General features: G+C 39.5%; 1 protein-coding gene across 3 annotated transcripts in view; it reads right to left on the bottom strand.

The window, feature by feature from the left end:
- Window positions 1–16,334, bottom strand: part of LOC149162875 (protein MID1-COMPLEMENTING ACTIVITY 1-like) — a 116,840-nt gene extending 100,506 nt beyond the window's left edge. The window contains exons 1-2 of one of the 3 annotated variants that reach the window (XM_089437426.1): window positions 16,172–16,334; window positions 15,555–16,007 (exon numbers count right to left, since the gene is read on the bottom strand). In XM_089437426.1, coding sequence (XP_089293552.1) covers window positions 15,555–15,965 — 411 coding nt within the window. In that variant the 5' untranslated portion in view covers window positions 15,966–16,007; window positions 16,172–16,334. The other 2 variants (XM_089437428.1, XM_089437427.1) reach the window with 2 other exon arrangements.
- Window positions 16,335–17,118: the final 784 nt, after the last annotated feature.

Here is a 17,118-nt window from a genome sequence, read left to right as displayed (position 1 = left end):
TAAGATCCATTATGTCTTCTCACCTTCCAGTACAACAATTCATTAGTGCAATTAAGCAAATGGCCTTACAAATCATGGAACCAAGTGGCCACTTTGTAGTGGCATGCCCTTCCATAAAGGCCTTCAGAATGTACATGTGTCCCTAGTCTCAAGAGGGAGGTTAATCAAGGATCCTATTAGGTGGTTTCAACCCGTAAGAAAGTGGCAGGTCCATGGTACATCCGTTAGGTGGTAGGTGTCATATGAAATAATGATGGAATGGAGTGGGGCAACAAGGAAGGCTCCAAGCCACATAACATGGTACAAGGGTAGCTATAATGAGGAAAACCCACACATTGGTGTATAGATGGAGGAGGGAGCAATTGTGGTAAATGAGTTACCTCGTCCTTCGTTTTTCCACCCTTCTTCATATGTCTTTTTCCTTTTATTGATGTTTATTTCTTTTGATTGCTCGAGTCTCCAGGGAATGACAGCATGACGTGAATGATATAGCAATGGATACCCCCTTAGGGTAGGGCAGTTCAACGCCCACCAGGGGTTGGGACAATCATGGGTTCCTTAATGATGCAAAGGGCTCACATAAGGGGCTTTAGGAACCAGGGTGATGGCCATAATGATAGGGGTAGATCTCATGTTTGGCTTTTGCCCACGTGCTAAATGTTTGCCTCAGCCATCTTTTGCATCTTATGGTACATTTCCTATTGTGTGTGGCCAAATTATGTTTTTAACTTTCTTTTTCGCTGCATCAACCTTTGGGGAATCATTCTAGGCCCGACCTAAATTATGGACAAGGGGAGGGGGAAGTTAATCTTAGTTTTTGTAGCATCGGATGTGTTCTAGCCTTGAAATTTTGTGGAGAAGCTAGAATGCATCAGATCTCCAAAACCCATAATCGTTTTTGGAAATTCCGCCTAGAAATGACTTAATTAGATTATTAGTCAGTTTTTTAATATTTCCCAAGTCTAAACTTAGGGAATATGACTAATTAATCAGAATTAATTAAGTTATGGTGTGAATGTTCTAGAAACTCACACGGATCGACTTCAAGTTAATCCTAGCCATTGATTAAAATCTAATCTTGGTCGTTGAAGTCTCAACAGAGGATTATAAGAAGAAGTCGATGGGGCTTGGAGAAATCACTTCAGCAATTCGATTTCATGAGCAGATCGATTTCCTGAGTAGCAGCAGTCAGTTGCCGGAGAGAAATCCAGTGAAATAGAAGTAGTGAGAGAGGGGCAAAGACAATGAAGTTGGAGGAAGGATTCTAGTTTCGATGAGAGCATTTGCAAAGAGGCATAAGAGCCACAGTGAGGCTAATGCAGAGTTGCGCAATAGCCTCTAGAGGCAAAGTCAATTTGCTGAGGAAGATTGACGTTTTTAGTTCCAGAGGCCAGGAAGGAGTCCCAAAGTGTCAGAGAAGCGTGTTTCTAGTTAGCATAAGGCAGAACAACTTCATCAGAATCTAGCAAAAGGCAAGACGTCTAGCCAGCTACGCAGAGCAGTGCAGAGGCTAACACAGTGCCTCAGAAGGCTGAAATTCTAAAGTGAAGTGGTGCCAAGAAATTGCCTGTGGGGTGAGGAAAATTCCTCTCCAAATTTTTGCCAGTTTTTCTTTGTAGGTTTGCCCGTTTCAGCATCCAGTTGTACTCAGATTATTTCACTGGGGCATAATAATAAAACCCTCAATTGTTGCACCGGTTTTCCCAAGTTGGGTTTTTCCAGGGACATTGGTCCAAAAGTAACTGTCATTTTATGTGTGTGCTAGTATTTCTTCCAGCATTTATTTCTTCCGCAATTTATTTGTGTAGGTTGCAGTGTGATTGATTCAGTATTTGCTATAGCAAACAATAAATAAATTTTTAAAATTAATTAAACAATTAGGACAATTATTTCCAGTTGTTGTAATAGGATTTGGGGTTGCCGAATTTTCACATGGTATCAAGGCGCAAATGATCAACCTGAGAGCTCAATAGCGAAGGAAGAGGGTGTTTCGTTGTTCATTGAGGAGCAGCAGGTTGAAACCCCAGAGGCAATGCAGTCACCTTGGCCAAGAGGTCAAGTTTCCCGAGGAGAATAGATTTTTGTGAGAGAGGGACAGAAAAATTCGATCTCTCTAGATCAAGGAATTCAAGAGGCAAAGGGAGCAACTAGTGTTTTTCGCAGAGCAAATCTCTAGCTAGACAGTTTGCTAGAGCATAACTAGCATCGAGTGGAAGAAGAGCACACACTAAGGGAAAATTTTCCTCGGAGAACTTCTAGTCTCAAGAAGTTCGATTTCCCTTGCAGATCAGTAGTCATTGTGAGCAGAATTTCTCACTCCAAAAGGGAGTGAGAATAGCCTAGCAACAGCTAAGCAGAAGGGAAGAGGAGATCTTCGACATTGTTTGAGATGGCCACTGCAAGACTTCGAGATTAGGACAGATTGGATGGTGCTTCCAAATATGTCATCTAGAAGGCAAGGATGTCCTTCCTTCTGAATGAATATGGCTTGAAGCCATTTATAGATACAGTGGTAGCTATCCCCACGGATGCAGATCAGCTGAAGGAGTACAGAAAGGAGATAGCGCGGGCAAAGAGGTTGATCCTTGATGGTGTTCGGGATCACATAGTTTCTCACATAGTTGGCAAAGGGACTGCCAAAGAGATGTGGGAGACTCTCACCACGTTGTACCAAGGCACTTCCGAGCAGCAAAAGATGTACTTAGAGGAGAATCTAAGATGCACCAAGATGCAAAAAGGGGAACGCATAGACCCCTTCCTCACCAAGATTCAGGAGATCCAAGACCAGCTTGCACTTGTTGGGGCAAAGCCTCAACCCACAGAGCTAGTGCGATTGGCACTAAATAGTGTCTTAGAGGAGTGGCAAGTATTTGTCCAAAGTATATTGGGCAGAGACTCCTTGCCAAGGTGGGATAGGATGTGGGCCGATCTGCAGTAGGAGAAGTTGAGACGAGATCTAGTGAAGCGCTCCATCAGTGGCAGCAGTAGCGAATCGAAGCAAGTGAAGGAAGAGGAGAATGTGGCCCTCGGATCAAAGGGTCCCAGTCAGGGACAGGGGGAGCAATAAAAGAAAAAGGACCTATCGAAGGTCAAGTGCTTCAGATGTGGTGAGCTTGGTCGATACAGTACTCAGTGTCCTCTTAGGAAGAAGGACAAGGAGGAGAAGCAGGACCAGCAAGCAGCATCAGCAGAGATCGATAGGCTTTCCTCCAGGTTGGAGGAAGACTTTGCCATGTTTGTTGACAAACCCCTAGGAGTCAAGTGGGGTGATTTGGTGTTGTCACCCTAGAGTGCTACAGATGGGCAGGATTCTTGAGGAGGTCCACCTCTTGAATCAGTACCTTGGTACGGGAGCCCACAATATTTTGTAGCAGGATGGACCACTAGCAATAGATGTAATTAGATGCCAGAGTGACAGATGCAGAGTCTGGTTGCAGTCAGATGTTGGGCAGCGTAGGGCAGAGTTGGCAGCACTGCAGAGTGGCACAGTGCAGAGTCGGCAGTAGCGCAGATGCCTTAGTGACAGCACAGAGTCGGCAGCAGCGCAGACACTAGCAACAGTTGGAGACTCGGGTGACAGATGCATTATACTGATCACAGTTGATTCAGTATTTAGGATGCTTTTCAGTTGCAACAGCAACAGATGGAGAGGGAGTTGCAATGCAGATGCAGTGTTGGCAACAGTTTAGTAGAGTCTAAACTTAGGGAATATGACTAATTAATCAGAATTAATTAAGTTATGGTGTGAAAATTATAGAAACTCACACGGATCGACTTCAAGTTAATCCTAGCCATCGCTTAAAATCTAATCTTGGTCGTTGAAGTCTCAACAAAGGATTATAAGAAGTCGATGGGGCTTGGAGAAATCAGTTCAACAGTTCGATTTCATGAACAGATCGATTTCCTGAGTCGCAGCAGTCAGTTGACGGAGAGAGAGCCAGTGAAATAGAAGTAGTGAGAGAGGGGCAAAGACAGTGAAGCCGGAGGAAGGATTCCAGTTCCGGTTAGTGCATTTGCAGAGAGGCAGAAGAGCCACAGTGAGGTTGACGCAGAGTTGCGCAGTAGCCTCTAGAGGCAAAGTCGATTTGCTAAGGAGGATTGACGTTTTCAGTTCCAGAGTGTCGAAGAAGCGTATTTCTGGTCAGCAGAAGGCAAAATGACTTCATTAAAATCCAGCAGAAGGCAAGTCATCCAGCCAGCTACGCAAAGCAGCGTAGAGTCTAACGTAGTGCCTCAGAAGGCCGAAATTCTGAAGTGAAGTGGTGTCGGGAAATTGCCTGTGTGGTGAGGAAATTCCTCTCCAGATTTTTGCCAGTTTTTCTCTGTAGGTTTGCCAGTTTTGGCATCCAGTTGTACTCAGATTATTTCACTGTTGCATAATAGTAAAACCCTCAGTTGTTGCACCGATTTTCCCAAGTTGGGTTTTTCCGGAGACATTAGTCCAAAAATAACTATCATTTTATGTGTGTGTGCTAGTATTTCTTCCAACGTTTATTTCTTTTGTAGTTTATTTGTGCAGGTTGCAGTGTGATAGATTTAGTATTTGCTATAGCAAACAGTAAATAAATTGTTAAAATTAATTTAACAATTAGGAGAATTATTTCTAGTTGTTGCAATAGGATTTGGGTTTACCAAATTTTCACAGTTAACTCCTTGTGGGCCCAATGGACGAATGTGGACCCAGATAATAAGCAAAAAGGCGCTATGATGAGCGGAGGGGAGCGATGTATGTGGTGTCGCAAGGTGAGACCACGCAACCAAACTCAGGGTTTCCCACGTAGTGCAACTCCTAAAGCTAGTAGCCAATAAAGGAGATCCCACGGTACTAAGATACAAGACTAACCACCAAGTTGGACGAGGGGACAAGAGTACAGACCAAGCCTATTCTTTCCGCTGAATTCCCCCACTAATCCATGCCCAGATGTGTCCATGATAAGCAAGGGAAAATACCCAATTATGTAATGAAAGTCATACCTTAGAGGTTTGGAAGGACACTAAAGCCAGCAACCAATAAAGGGGATGCCGCAATACTAGGATACAAGACTAACCACCAAGTTGGACGAGGGGACAAGAGTACAGACCAAGCCCACTCTTTCTGTTGAATCCCCCTACTAATGCATGCCCAGATGTGACCATGATAAGCAAGCAACAATACCCAATTAAATAATGAAAGTCATACCTTCAAACATACGATCATAATAGATGGGTGAGGGCACATAACAGTTAGCTCAGGTGGCGGAGATGGTGGCACATCAAGCTATTTGGTGGTAGCAAGGGGTTGTTGGTTGTCGACTGAAGACAATCTAGGAGAAAATCCTATTCTATGGGTGTCACCTACTAGTGGTGGGTAACAGGTATCATAGCAGAGTTTAGTACAAAGACTAGCACAAGTTGATAAATTGGCTAGGGCGCAGGTCAGAGAGGAAGGCTAGCGCAAGAGTTTGAAGAGTAGAGCAGAGCAATTCCTTGGATAGCAGTTTGCCGTTCCTGGGGCTAAGGTCAAATTACAGTTTAGAGGGAGCCTCAAATTTCTGCGCATGGAAGGAGCGACTCATACTAGTGTTGCAAGATAATGGCATGGAAGAGTTTGTCAAGCAAGGAATAGTGCCACCTCAAGATCCCCAACAGGTGGCCCGGCATACTAAGAATGACATGAAGGCAAGGAGGATCGTTCTAGAGAGGGTCAGAGATCATATTATTCCTCATCTCCATGAGAAGAAGACAATGTATGAGATGTTTAAAGCCATCTTAGATTTGTTTCAGCCTTCCAGTGATGTCAGGAAGCTTACCCTCAAAGAGAAGCTAAGAAGTATCTAGACTAGACCATCATCACATATCTTTCGAAGTTCACTCAAGTTTGAGATGAGTTAGGTGGTGTGGGCGTGACTGTAGCAAACAATGACCTTGTGAGTCTCGAGCTACTAGGACTCCATAAGTCTTGGTATAGTTTCCAAGATGTAGTAAGTGGCAAAGAGAATATTCCCAGTTGGGAAAAGTTATGGAGTGATTGTGTTGAAGAAGAGATCTAGAGAAGGACGAGAGCTGGTAGAAAAGCTCCAGCAGAGGACGAGGAGAATTTTGCCGTGTCAGGCAAAGGTAGCAAAGCCAAGGGCAAGAAGGGCCAAGGAGAGGTCGAGTCCAGTCAGAAGAGCGAGAATAAGAAGAAGGATCTAAGCAAGATCAAGTGCTTCCATTGCCATGAGTTCGAACACTATACCACTAAGTGTCCTAATTGAAAGAAGGAGTCCAGTAAGGATCATGTAGCTACATCAGCGGAGGTAGATGTGCTTTCTACCTAGTTCGAGAAAGATTTCTCATTGATAGCTTGCATGGAAAGCTCAGTAGACAATAGTGTACGGTATATTGATTCCTGAGCATCCATCCACATGACCAGGAAGAAGAAATATTTCAGCCACCTGAAGGAGAAGGACATGCAGTTTCAGATCGAGCTAGGAGATGATGGTATGTATGCAACTGGAGGAGTTGGTATTGTCAATTTTCAAAGGGAGTCAGGTAATCCTCTCAACCTTAGAGATGTCCTTTATGTTCCAAGCCTAAAGCAAAATCTTGTTACGGTAGCTACCCTTGAGGACATGTGTTATGATGTTATCTTCAATAGAGGTAAGGCTTACCTCTAGCACTTAGCTTCTAGATGTAAGAAGCAAATAGGTGTGAGGGTGAAGAATCTCTACAAGTTCCAGGTAGAGACAAGCACAGTCTTGAGCAGCAGGGCAGGAAGTGCACAAAGCAGAGACATTGTTGGAAAAAGTAACTATGTTCAATCTTCAATAATGTACTTGAGTCATTATGTAATGTACTTGTCAAAAGAATAAAGAAAAGAATTTTTATTGTTATTATTGTGACTTATTAAAGCATGGGTTTCATGCTTGGGTCACCATGTTTTAAGTCAAAGTCCCCATTGAGGACTTCTAGGATTTATTTTGGGTCTATAGAATCATTGTACATTTAAAGAGACCCTTCTTCGGCTTTTGAATCGTGTAAATCTGTTAAATATCGAGTTAAATATGAATTATGTAACCTCCACACCATGTCGACCTAAGAGAAGATCAAGTTGGCCTAAGGACCCATTCTACCCCACAAGAAGCCTATAAAAGGAAGGACTGCAAATTCATTTGGAGCATCACTTCTCATCTTCTCATCTACTGGGCAGGAATGCGAAAATCTTGTTTTGGGCAGAAGTGCGAAGTAGATAGCTAGGAAAGTCTGTTGTCGGGCCGAAGTGAATGTGAGTTTGGGGGAGTCTAAGGAGAATAGAAAAATCAAAATTTGGTCTCACTCTGTTTCGTGCTCTGGATTGGGAGAACAAAGTCTTCCAAGTTGGACTGCTGCCGAACGCTGCAAGTTGCTGCATAGTCGAAGTTGTTGGAAAGAGGTCAATCTTTTGGAGGCTGACTTGGTGTGGAGGGAAGGTCTAGTCAAGGTCTAGGGTGAAGAGTCTCAAAGAATACTATTGAAAGGAAAATTTACTTTGACTGCGTTTTCCCCTCGAGGGGGGTTTTTCTCTGGCATGTGCCTACATCTTATGTTCATTTTTTTATGTGTTGCTGCTTTTGGTAATTGCTTGATGAACTAAAGAAAGAAGATATAAAGAATTGTAATAATAAGGAACATCACAAGTAATTATCAAGATCGAGAAAATATTCACTGCCTTTCTGATTTTCAAACATGGTTTCGGAGCTTTGGTGGAGAAAGAAGAAAAAGGTAGATCCATTCAGAGGCACTATCTTAGGGAAGGAATCTATCATATCAAAGGAAGACGTCTAACTCTATCAAGGGTGAGTATAAGCTTGAAGGAATATCTAACTTCAAATTATGGAAGAAGAGGATTGACCTAATCCTCGAGAAAAACAAGGTATTAGATCTGGTAAAAGGAAATATAAAGAAGCCTACCGAAGAAGCCAATGATGTGGACAAAGCGAAATTCAAGGATCTAGAATTGGTGGCTATGATCTAATGGTAGAAGGGATAAAAGATAATCTTGTCCCATTCACAGCTAACACCGATCATGCTCAGGAGATGTATGAAGCCTTGTCGAAGTTGTTAACTATTAAGAACATTGGTCAAGTAGCAAGTTTAAAGAATGAGCTGAGGAATACAAAGATGACTAAAGAAGATATTGTTGCAACCTTCTTTGTAAAGATAGCTAGACTCAAAGATGATCTTTTAGCCATCGATGAGATTATTCCAGACAAAGAATTGGTGATCACTGCTATATTAGGATTGCCACCCTCTTGGAGTATTTTTGCTTCAGGTCTCAACAATTGGAAGGTAGCTCCCACCTTTGAAGAATTATGGACCGCATGTAGTCAAGAAGAATTAAGGATCTCAACGGTTGCCAATCCTGAAGAAGTATCAAATGCTTATGTTGCTCATCATAAATAAAAGAGATCGAAGGGACGAAGGAAGAAAATTGACATGTCTCACATAGAGTGCTATCAATGTCATAAGAAAGGTCACTACAAGAGTGACTGACCCAAGAATCCAACGAATAAGAAGAGAGGAAGAGATCAAGCCAACTTTGTTGAAGAAGGAGACTCAAAGAAAGTCAAGCCTAAAGAATCTGACATTAGGGACTTACATTATTAAGTCATTTGCTTTACATAACTTGTTTTACATGTTTTAGAATTCATAGGTTTTTAACATATCTTTGGAAAAAGACATTTTTGTATTGTTTTAAGTTTGTAGGTTTCCCTCAAGCTTTGGAAGGAGCTCTCAACAACTTTCAAAGATAAGTATTTCATGTCTTTTTTGTTTGGGTTCATGTACTCATTTAGTTTTGATGATATTAAATACTAATCACCTTTCCCCCTCTGTTGTCTTGGTTAGGAAAAACATCTACAAGAAGGAGGATCTCTCAAGACAAGGTTAGTCAAGAAACAAAGGTATGTTTTGAATACATTGATTGGTTTATTCATTTGATGATCTATTACTAACTCTGTCATGACTAGTTGTATTGAATCCTAGTGATTCTTGTTTGGGTGATTCATCTCTTGAAAAATCTACCCACCCCACTCATTTTCTTGATTGATTATGTAGAACCCTAGACAAGTTTTGGAAAACCCTAACTGAACGGTATGCTAATGTGAATGTCTGAAATGCTAAGTTGCTGAGGGATATTGTGAAATGCTAGTTGAAGTGTTATTGATGAAGTCATGTTTGGGATTTTGGTATGATCTGGATATCCTAACTTGTTAGGGTTGAATGATGAAGTCTAAAATCCCGAACCTTTGAAGTTTTGGTAATGTAGGGTTTGTTGTGTGTTCTACGTTGGAACCCTAGCTCATTGGGGTTTGGTGGAATATGTGTTCTACATTGGAACCTTAGCTTATTAGGGTTTGGTGGAATGTGTGAGCAAGACCCTTACATTGTCTTAGAATTAATTTACTTGGTATGTGTGTGTTTATCTGATCAAACCCTAGTGTAATCAAATGATTGTGTGTCTAACTCTTATTTGATATTGTTGTGAAATTGGGTTTGACTAACACATGATATGATATATTTGCATGATGATAAAATCTAGGCATATATAGATATGTCCTTTTGGTTGAAGTCCTAGGTTGGTCTAGGTCAAATGCATTTATGAACATATGACATGATTATATATGGTTATGAATTCCTAGATATGTGTGTTGACCTAGTTACTGATGGTCAGGAGTTTTAGGATTTTATGGAAGTCCTTGTCTGAGATTCTAGGATGATGGTATTTGAAAATCTAGGGTGTTAAAGCTAAACCCTAGTGAAGTTAAAAGTTGCTTAGTATGTGTGAAATATAACAATCTGAGATTTATGCATGAAATGATTGTTGAGATTGGAAATCTAAGGTTTTGGAATTAAACCTTAGTCAAAGTAAAATCTCTGGAATATGATGATTTGAGATTTGTGAAGAAATTGTTGAAATTTGAATTTTTGGTTGAGTATGATGATTGCTCAGAAATCTAGGGTTTGCAACTAACATTAGTAGTAGTTGGTCATGTTAGTGACTAATTGATGGTTGATTGAAAATCTAGGGGTTTGGAACTAACCCTAGTGGAAGCTGGTCAGGTTGATGACTAAGTTGTGATTGACTTTGATTGATTTGTTTGTATGACATCTAGGATTTGTATAAATCCCTAGTGAGAAGTCTAACACATGTATTTTGGAAGGTTGTTAGATGATTTGTAGATCCATATTTGTGTGAATGGTTTCTAGGGTTTGCTAAGTGTTGTGTTAAAGCATGTCATGTCTTTGGAAAACATATTGAAACCCTAGATGGAATGAATGTTGTAGTCTAGGGTGCATAACAAAGTCCCTAGCAAAATGTTGAAGAGTATATGTCTCTTGTTTAAAAGTTTGGGTATCTGATATGAATAAAGTTGAAATGCTTCCGTAATTTTGATATGGCTAACATCATGCTTCTATAGATTTGGTTGTACTTGCTATTTAAGTTGTGCAGGTACACAATCTTCAACTTGGTGAAGATGTGATGAGCATGATGGGGATGATGATAACTCTGATAAAATGGTTGGAAGCCACGAAAGATTCTCTGATGTCGAAAAGAAGAAGTTGATCTCCCAGAGGAAGCATGAATAGAAGAGATCTCCCTAAGATTAAGAGGGAGTCTGGATAAAGAGGTGCTTCCTTGTTGAGAGGGAAAGCATAGCTTGTTACCAATTGAAGAATAAATCTCGGAGGATATGTTGTTGCATGTAAAGTAGGAAATATGATTAAAGAATCTTCTGTCAAAGATTTGGTTGATAGTCCTACTATGGAAAGTTGAGAAGTAACATTTGTTGCCTGGAAGACCCCAGAGATTTGTATTTGATTATGTACATGTGAAAGTATATTATTCATTGGGGTTGTGTTTGTACAGGTGAATCTCTCGAAGGAAAGCCTGTTGGTTACCAATCAGTTTGATTGGAAGAGATTGGTTATTCTTGATATGTTGGATTAAGGGATGTTGAGGTTTTGCAAGTGAAGCATTGCCTGGGGAGACATCTGGCTGACACTTTGAGTTGATGTTTGAGTCCCCGAAGTTGGAAAGGTGGCGTTGGTCATTGAGCTCTAACACGCACCTGGATTTTTGGGTTGGTGATTAGCAAGTAAGCCTGATGGTACCTAGAGGGGTTGAAAGCTTGAGTCCACCTTAGTCCCACCTGGATAGATTTCCCTGATCAGGAATCTAGTCCATGGCATTGCGGTGCCTAAAATTCTTCATGGTTCATATAGTTTGAGATCTTCCATTGTATATGTACATTATGAATGCCTCCCTAGTTAAAAGGGAGTGTTGGAAAAAGTAACTATGTTCAGTCTTCAATTATGTACTTGAGTCATTATGTAATGCACTTGTTAAAAGAATAAAGAAAAGAATTTTTATTATTATTATTGTGACTTATTAAAGCATGGGTTTCATGCTTGGGTCACCATGTTTTAGGTCAAAGTCCCCATTGAGGACTTCTAGGATTTATTTTGGGTCTATAGAATTATTGTACATTTAAAGAGACCCTTCTTGGGCTTTTGAATCATGTAAATTGGTTAAGTATTGAGTCAAATATGAATTATGTAACCTCCACACCATGTCGGCCTAAGAGAAGATCAAGTCGGCCTAAGGACCCATTCTACCCCACAAGAAGCCTATAAAAGGAAGGACTACAAATTCATTTGGAGCATCACTTCTCATCTTCTCATCTACTAGGCAGAAGTGCGAAAATCCTATTGTTGGGCAGAAGTGCGAAGTGGATAGTTGGGAAAGTCTATTGTCAGGAAGCCAAAGTGAATGCGAGTTTGGGGGAGTCTAAGGAGAAGAGAAAAATTGAAATTTTGGTGGTGGTATCACTCTGTTTCGTGCTCTGGATTGGGAGAACGAATTCTTCCAAGTTGGACTGTTGTCGGAAGTTGTTGGCTGCTGCAAGTTGTTGCATAGTCGAAGTTGTTGGGAAGAGGTCAATCTTTTGGAGGCTAACTTGGTGTGGAGGGAAGGTCTGGTCAAGGTCTAGGGTGAAGAATACTATTGAAAGGAAGAATTACTTTGACTGGGTTTTCCCCTCGAAGGGGGTTTTGCCCTGGCATGTGCCTACATCTTGTGTTCATTGTTTTATGTGCTGCTGCTTTTGGTAATTGCTTGATGAACTAAAGAAAGAAGATATAAAGAATTGTAATAATAAGAAACATCACGAATAATTCTCAAGATCGAGAAAATCTTTACTGCCTTTCTGATTTTCCAACAGACATGAGGATTGAGAAGAGCATAGCTCAAAGGGAGTCCATAGAACAAGAGCAGGTTAGAGTACTTGAGAAGAAGCTACTTAAGATGGAGCCTCAGACAGTATCTTAGTTTGAGTCTCGGCTAGTTGGCAGTTGGGCCGACCAGCTAGATGAGGAGGAGCGGAGCCTAGGGTGAGTGGAGGCAGCTACTGAGTCAGTGACTCCCAGTACGGGGAAAGTTCGAGCTAGGTGGGCAGAAGAGTTGTTTCAAGAGAATCAAAAGAGAGTTGGATCTCCCAATACAACCTTCAACCAGAGTAAGCAGCCACTGAGATACATGGGGTACATGGCACCTATGAATGAGGTGATAGACTCGTAGAGCAAGGTTGGAAAGAACAGGTCTTCAGATCAGGTTCCACAGGAGAAAGCCGGGAAGTCTTCTAGTTCAAAGGGAGCAGCTGCAGCAGCGGAGAATGTGGTAGTGTTGGAGACAGATCCAAGTGGATGAGGTTCTTCCAAAAGTACCTTCCTCACTAAAAGGGAGTGTTCAAAAGTGTAGCGAGAGAAGGTCTTCTTTGGTGCGTACCTCAGCTAAAAAGACCACAATTTGTCTTCCTTTGACCATGGATGAGTTCGTGGAGGTAGTGAATTCATGTGTAGTATTGGAGGATCAGTTATGTGGACCTTCTTCAATTTGACTATAGGTTCGAGTGGCAGTTATAAATTTAGAAGATGACAAATTGAGAGGCTCAGTCCTTGATTGAAGCAAGGACGAGTTAGAGAACCAGTTAGACTCAGTTAACTAGTCAATCACAACTCATGTTCTAAATTTGTAACTTGCCAATTTTATCATGGATCAAATCAATAAAAAGGAGGACGAAGGCACAAAGTTACATGGTTGTTTTGTGCACAAAGGATTATGACAAGACACAGCTCACGAGATTGTGAGAGAGAGCACAAGGTTGTGTGAGAAATCTTTGTTATGAGTGTGTATCTTGGAGGAGCCAATACACAGCATTGAAGAGGTCTTTCTTGTGGCAGAATTGCACTAGGAAATAGGGCAATTCTGTTCCAGGAAATAGGAGTCAAGCCCTAAAGAATAGGGAGTCCTCTGCGCTAGGAAATAGGAAGCCTGTGCACAAGGAAATAGGAACTGTCTGAGCACAAGAAAGTAGGAGCGATGGTTTGTGTGTTTGCAGGATGAGTCCAACTAGTACAGTGTGAGGACAAGACTGTTCTCAGGGTGACAGTTTGCCTTGTAAGAGATTCTATTGCTCAAACTGTATCAATAAAATACTACAGCAAAGAAGAGTGTTTTCCCAGTGGGGGTTCCCAAGAAAAATAATCGTTTTGAATTGGTGTGACTGTGTTTTTATCTGAGTTTAATTCCACTGCTTATAAGTGTTAAAAAATTGTGTCTTGGTGAAAGAAAGTTAGTTTCAGATTTTTCATCTAAGCAGTTGCAGAATTTCGTGGAAAATTTAACAATCATAAGCAGACACGCAAATCAGGTGGCATTTGAATTATTGTTCAAAAATCAAAAGAACAAAAAATCATCCAAAATCCCTAAAGGTCATTACTGTTCTGTGCTAAGATATAAGGAGAATCAACGCATCTTAATCTGTACTCTATCGTAAAATTATTTGAAACTTAAGTATTATCTCCTAAACACTTGGGGATTTTGTTCTCTATAATCTTGCAAAGATATCTCGAATGTTCACAGAAATATTGATGCGTAGCAAACTTAAGTAGGATCTCCCAAACACTAAGGGATTCCGTGCTCTAGGATCTTGCAAAGCTATCTCGAATGTTCACAGAAATCTTGACGTATGTATAGCAAGAATGTAGTTGCAGAAGTCACTCACAAAAGTCTTAAAATATTTCCCATCTCATTGAGATTGCACATCTCAAGTTCTGATACCTAATAAGTCAACCATTTATGCCAATTTGAGATATGCGTCCTTGATCTTTACATGCATGTTAAACTAAAGCATATATGATTCAGTGTTCGAATTCATATTCAATACATTCAACACATCATCTAGATTCAACACAAGGTTACATACAAACACAAAATGTTTATGGACACCTCCAAAAAATGTTAGAACAAAGCTCTGATTTTGATTTTTTGGAGTTCAAAAATCAAAAGAAAAATCAAAAAGCTCTGATTAAAGATGTTAGAACAACTCCAAAAAATAACTACATTGTATTTTGAAACATCTTTGACATAAACGAGAACAAAGCTCTGAAGGTAAAAAAAAAAAAAAAAATCAAAAACCAAAAACAACATGTAACTCTTCATATGGTCCCATGGATCCTATAGGTTTTCTAGTGGACTTAATAAAAACATTCTATTATATTAAGAATTTAAATAGATTTAAAAAATGCAGTGCAAACTTTCTAGTGCAGTGCTTAATAGCTGAGGCTAAGATGGATCTATGTTTTTGTTTCTTTTTCTTGTTTATCCGGATTAAAAAATGCTTATATTAATTTTATTTGTGACTGGTAAAATGTGAGAGAATACAGATTTTCACAGTTGATCATATTGTCAGAGATTTTCCGACGATAACTGTGTTAAGAATTTAGCTTCTCCAACATAGTTTTCTTCCGAAAATATCTGTCAAATGTAAAATGTGATTTTATTGTGCCCAAAGACAAATTTGACAGCTCAGCTTGTCTAGATTCATAAAGACTTTGAAGACATATATGTATTATTATTCCGAAAATCTCTGTCAAATGTAAAATGTGATTTTATTGTGCCTAAAGACAAGTTTGACAGTCCAGCTTGTCTAGATTCATAAAGACTTTGAAGACATATATGTATTATTATTAATATTGTTATTACTATTATTCTGAATATTATTATTTGGTAACTGGTAGAATGTGATTTTATTGTGCCTAGAGGCAAGTTTTACAGCCCAGCTAGTCTAGATTCATAAAGACTTTGAAGACATACTGTTTAGTATTATTATCAATATATTTATTACTATTATTCTGAATATTGGCCAACCTGTACAAAACCCAGTTTAACCGCAAATCCATTATATGCCGAGACATATCAAATTCCTCTAAAAATCTCAATGCTGTTATGGTATCAATCCTTAGGGTTAACCATGACGCTAGGCTACAAAAGTTGGCTTACCCACAAGCACTGATACAATGGCAATCAATATCTGTGCAAATTATTGGGCACCCACAACCACTTAGAGACTATCTTTGAAATAGCATTGAAGATCCTAACCTTTGATCAACGTGAAATACCCCAAAACATCATTGCATTCTGCAGCCTGAATGGGGGGTGGAAATTGTGTGTAACATAACAAGGAAAAAAGAGTTTGTGGGTAGAGACATACTCTTACTCTCTTGTTATCAACAAGCTGAATGAGAGGAATGAGCTTGAGGTATCTATCAATCTCGGCCTGAGAGTGTCTGAACTGAGAAACAATAGTCCAGCCAAGTGCAAGCAAGTAGAGATAGCTCTTATCCTGGCAACTGTTGACAAGCCCATAGGCTCTTCTGAGGGCGTCCTCAAACTGTTCCAATGGCTCCCTGGTCTCTGGCCACTCTTTGAGGTCAGATATCTTGAGCTGTTCCAGAAGGTTCCCTATCATTTTCAGGTGGTGGGCAAACTGCCTGCAGTTCTTCTTGTGCATGCGCGCATTGTTGGCTGCTTTAACGATCAGCGCTATTAATTTGGCATAGTCCAGCCCTGTGATCTGGGCCACATTTGCCACTTCCCCTAGGTAGTCGCCACTGAACTCCATTAGAATTCGCCCCAGAAAAGTTGAAAGTTAGCTACCTGAAGGCTGCTATATTTTTCAGCACGAAAAAAGCTGTATATCTATTAATTCATTATGAGAAAATAACAGTACAACATAACCCAATTTTGGTAATCACAAAGATTTGCAGATCTTTGACTAAGCAAAATTAAAAATGGGTGGCATTAACATATAGAGAACTTGTTCACCACCTCGAAGCTGGCGTCGTAATTAAGAGCTAGTTACTTGAGCCTTACGCCATTTGAACCCTGGAGGAGTTTCGTTCCTTGTAACATTTGGTTCGCATGCTCCTGCCAACATTTACTGTCAGATTTGGGTACGAGAAATCAGATTGGATTAAGTTAAACGAGAAGAGTTTTGTTCAAAGTTATAAAATTATAGCCAGCCCATCTTTACTTCGTATTTATAGCCAATCTTAATTTCCTACCGGTGAAATTTGTGGGGGGTGAAATCTTAATTTTTATGGTTTAAAATGGTTTTATCTTTATTTTTTACGTTTTACGGGTGAAAAGTTTTTAGGGTGAAATTTTAACTTTTATGGTTTAAAATAGTTTTATCTTAATTTTTATGGTTTAAAATGGTTTTATCTTAATTTTTTACCAGTGAAAATTTTTTGGCTGAAATCTTAATTTTTATGGTTTAAAATGGTTTTATTTTAATTTGTAAAAAATGATTTTACCTTAATTTCTTATAGGTGAAAATTTTTTGGCTGAAATCTTAATTTTTATGGTTTAAAATGGTTTTATCTTAATTTATAAAAAAAATTGGGGTGAAATCTTAATGTTAATGGTTTAAAATGGTTTTTTTTATTGCATCTATGAATTTAGTATTCGGAAAAAAAGAATTGGGACATTGAACTCAAATTTATGGTTCTAAAAAAATTAGACGAAATTTTAAATAAATTAGATTGAAAAATATGTTGAAAAACCCACTAAAACTTAAAATAAATAGATTATGATTCTATAACCCTGGGATATTTAACTCAAATTTATAATTCCAAGAAATTTCTGCACAAATTAAATCCAAAAATATGCTGGAAAACTTTCCAAAACATCAAATAAATAAACTATGATTTTATGAAAGGTGGAGAAGATGATTTTTTTCTATTTTAAGATAGGCTTTTCCAAAACTAGATCCT

This window comes from Pinus tabuliformis, chromosome 5_2 (assembly GCF_031772625.1).
Source record: "Pinus tabuliformis cultivar Carrire ecotype Pingquan chromosome 5_2, CPIR1, whole genome shotgun sequence".
Classification (NCBI taxonomy): domain Eukaryota; kingdom Viridiplantae; phylum Streptophyta; class Pinopsida; order Pinales; family Pinaceae; genus Pinus; species Pinus tabuliformis.
Note: the sequence above shows the minus strand (reverse complement) of the source record. Positions and strands in the feature narration are given on the sequence as shown.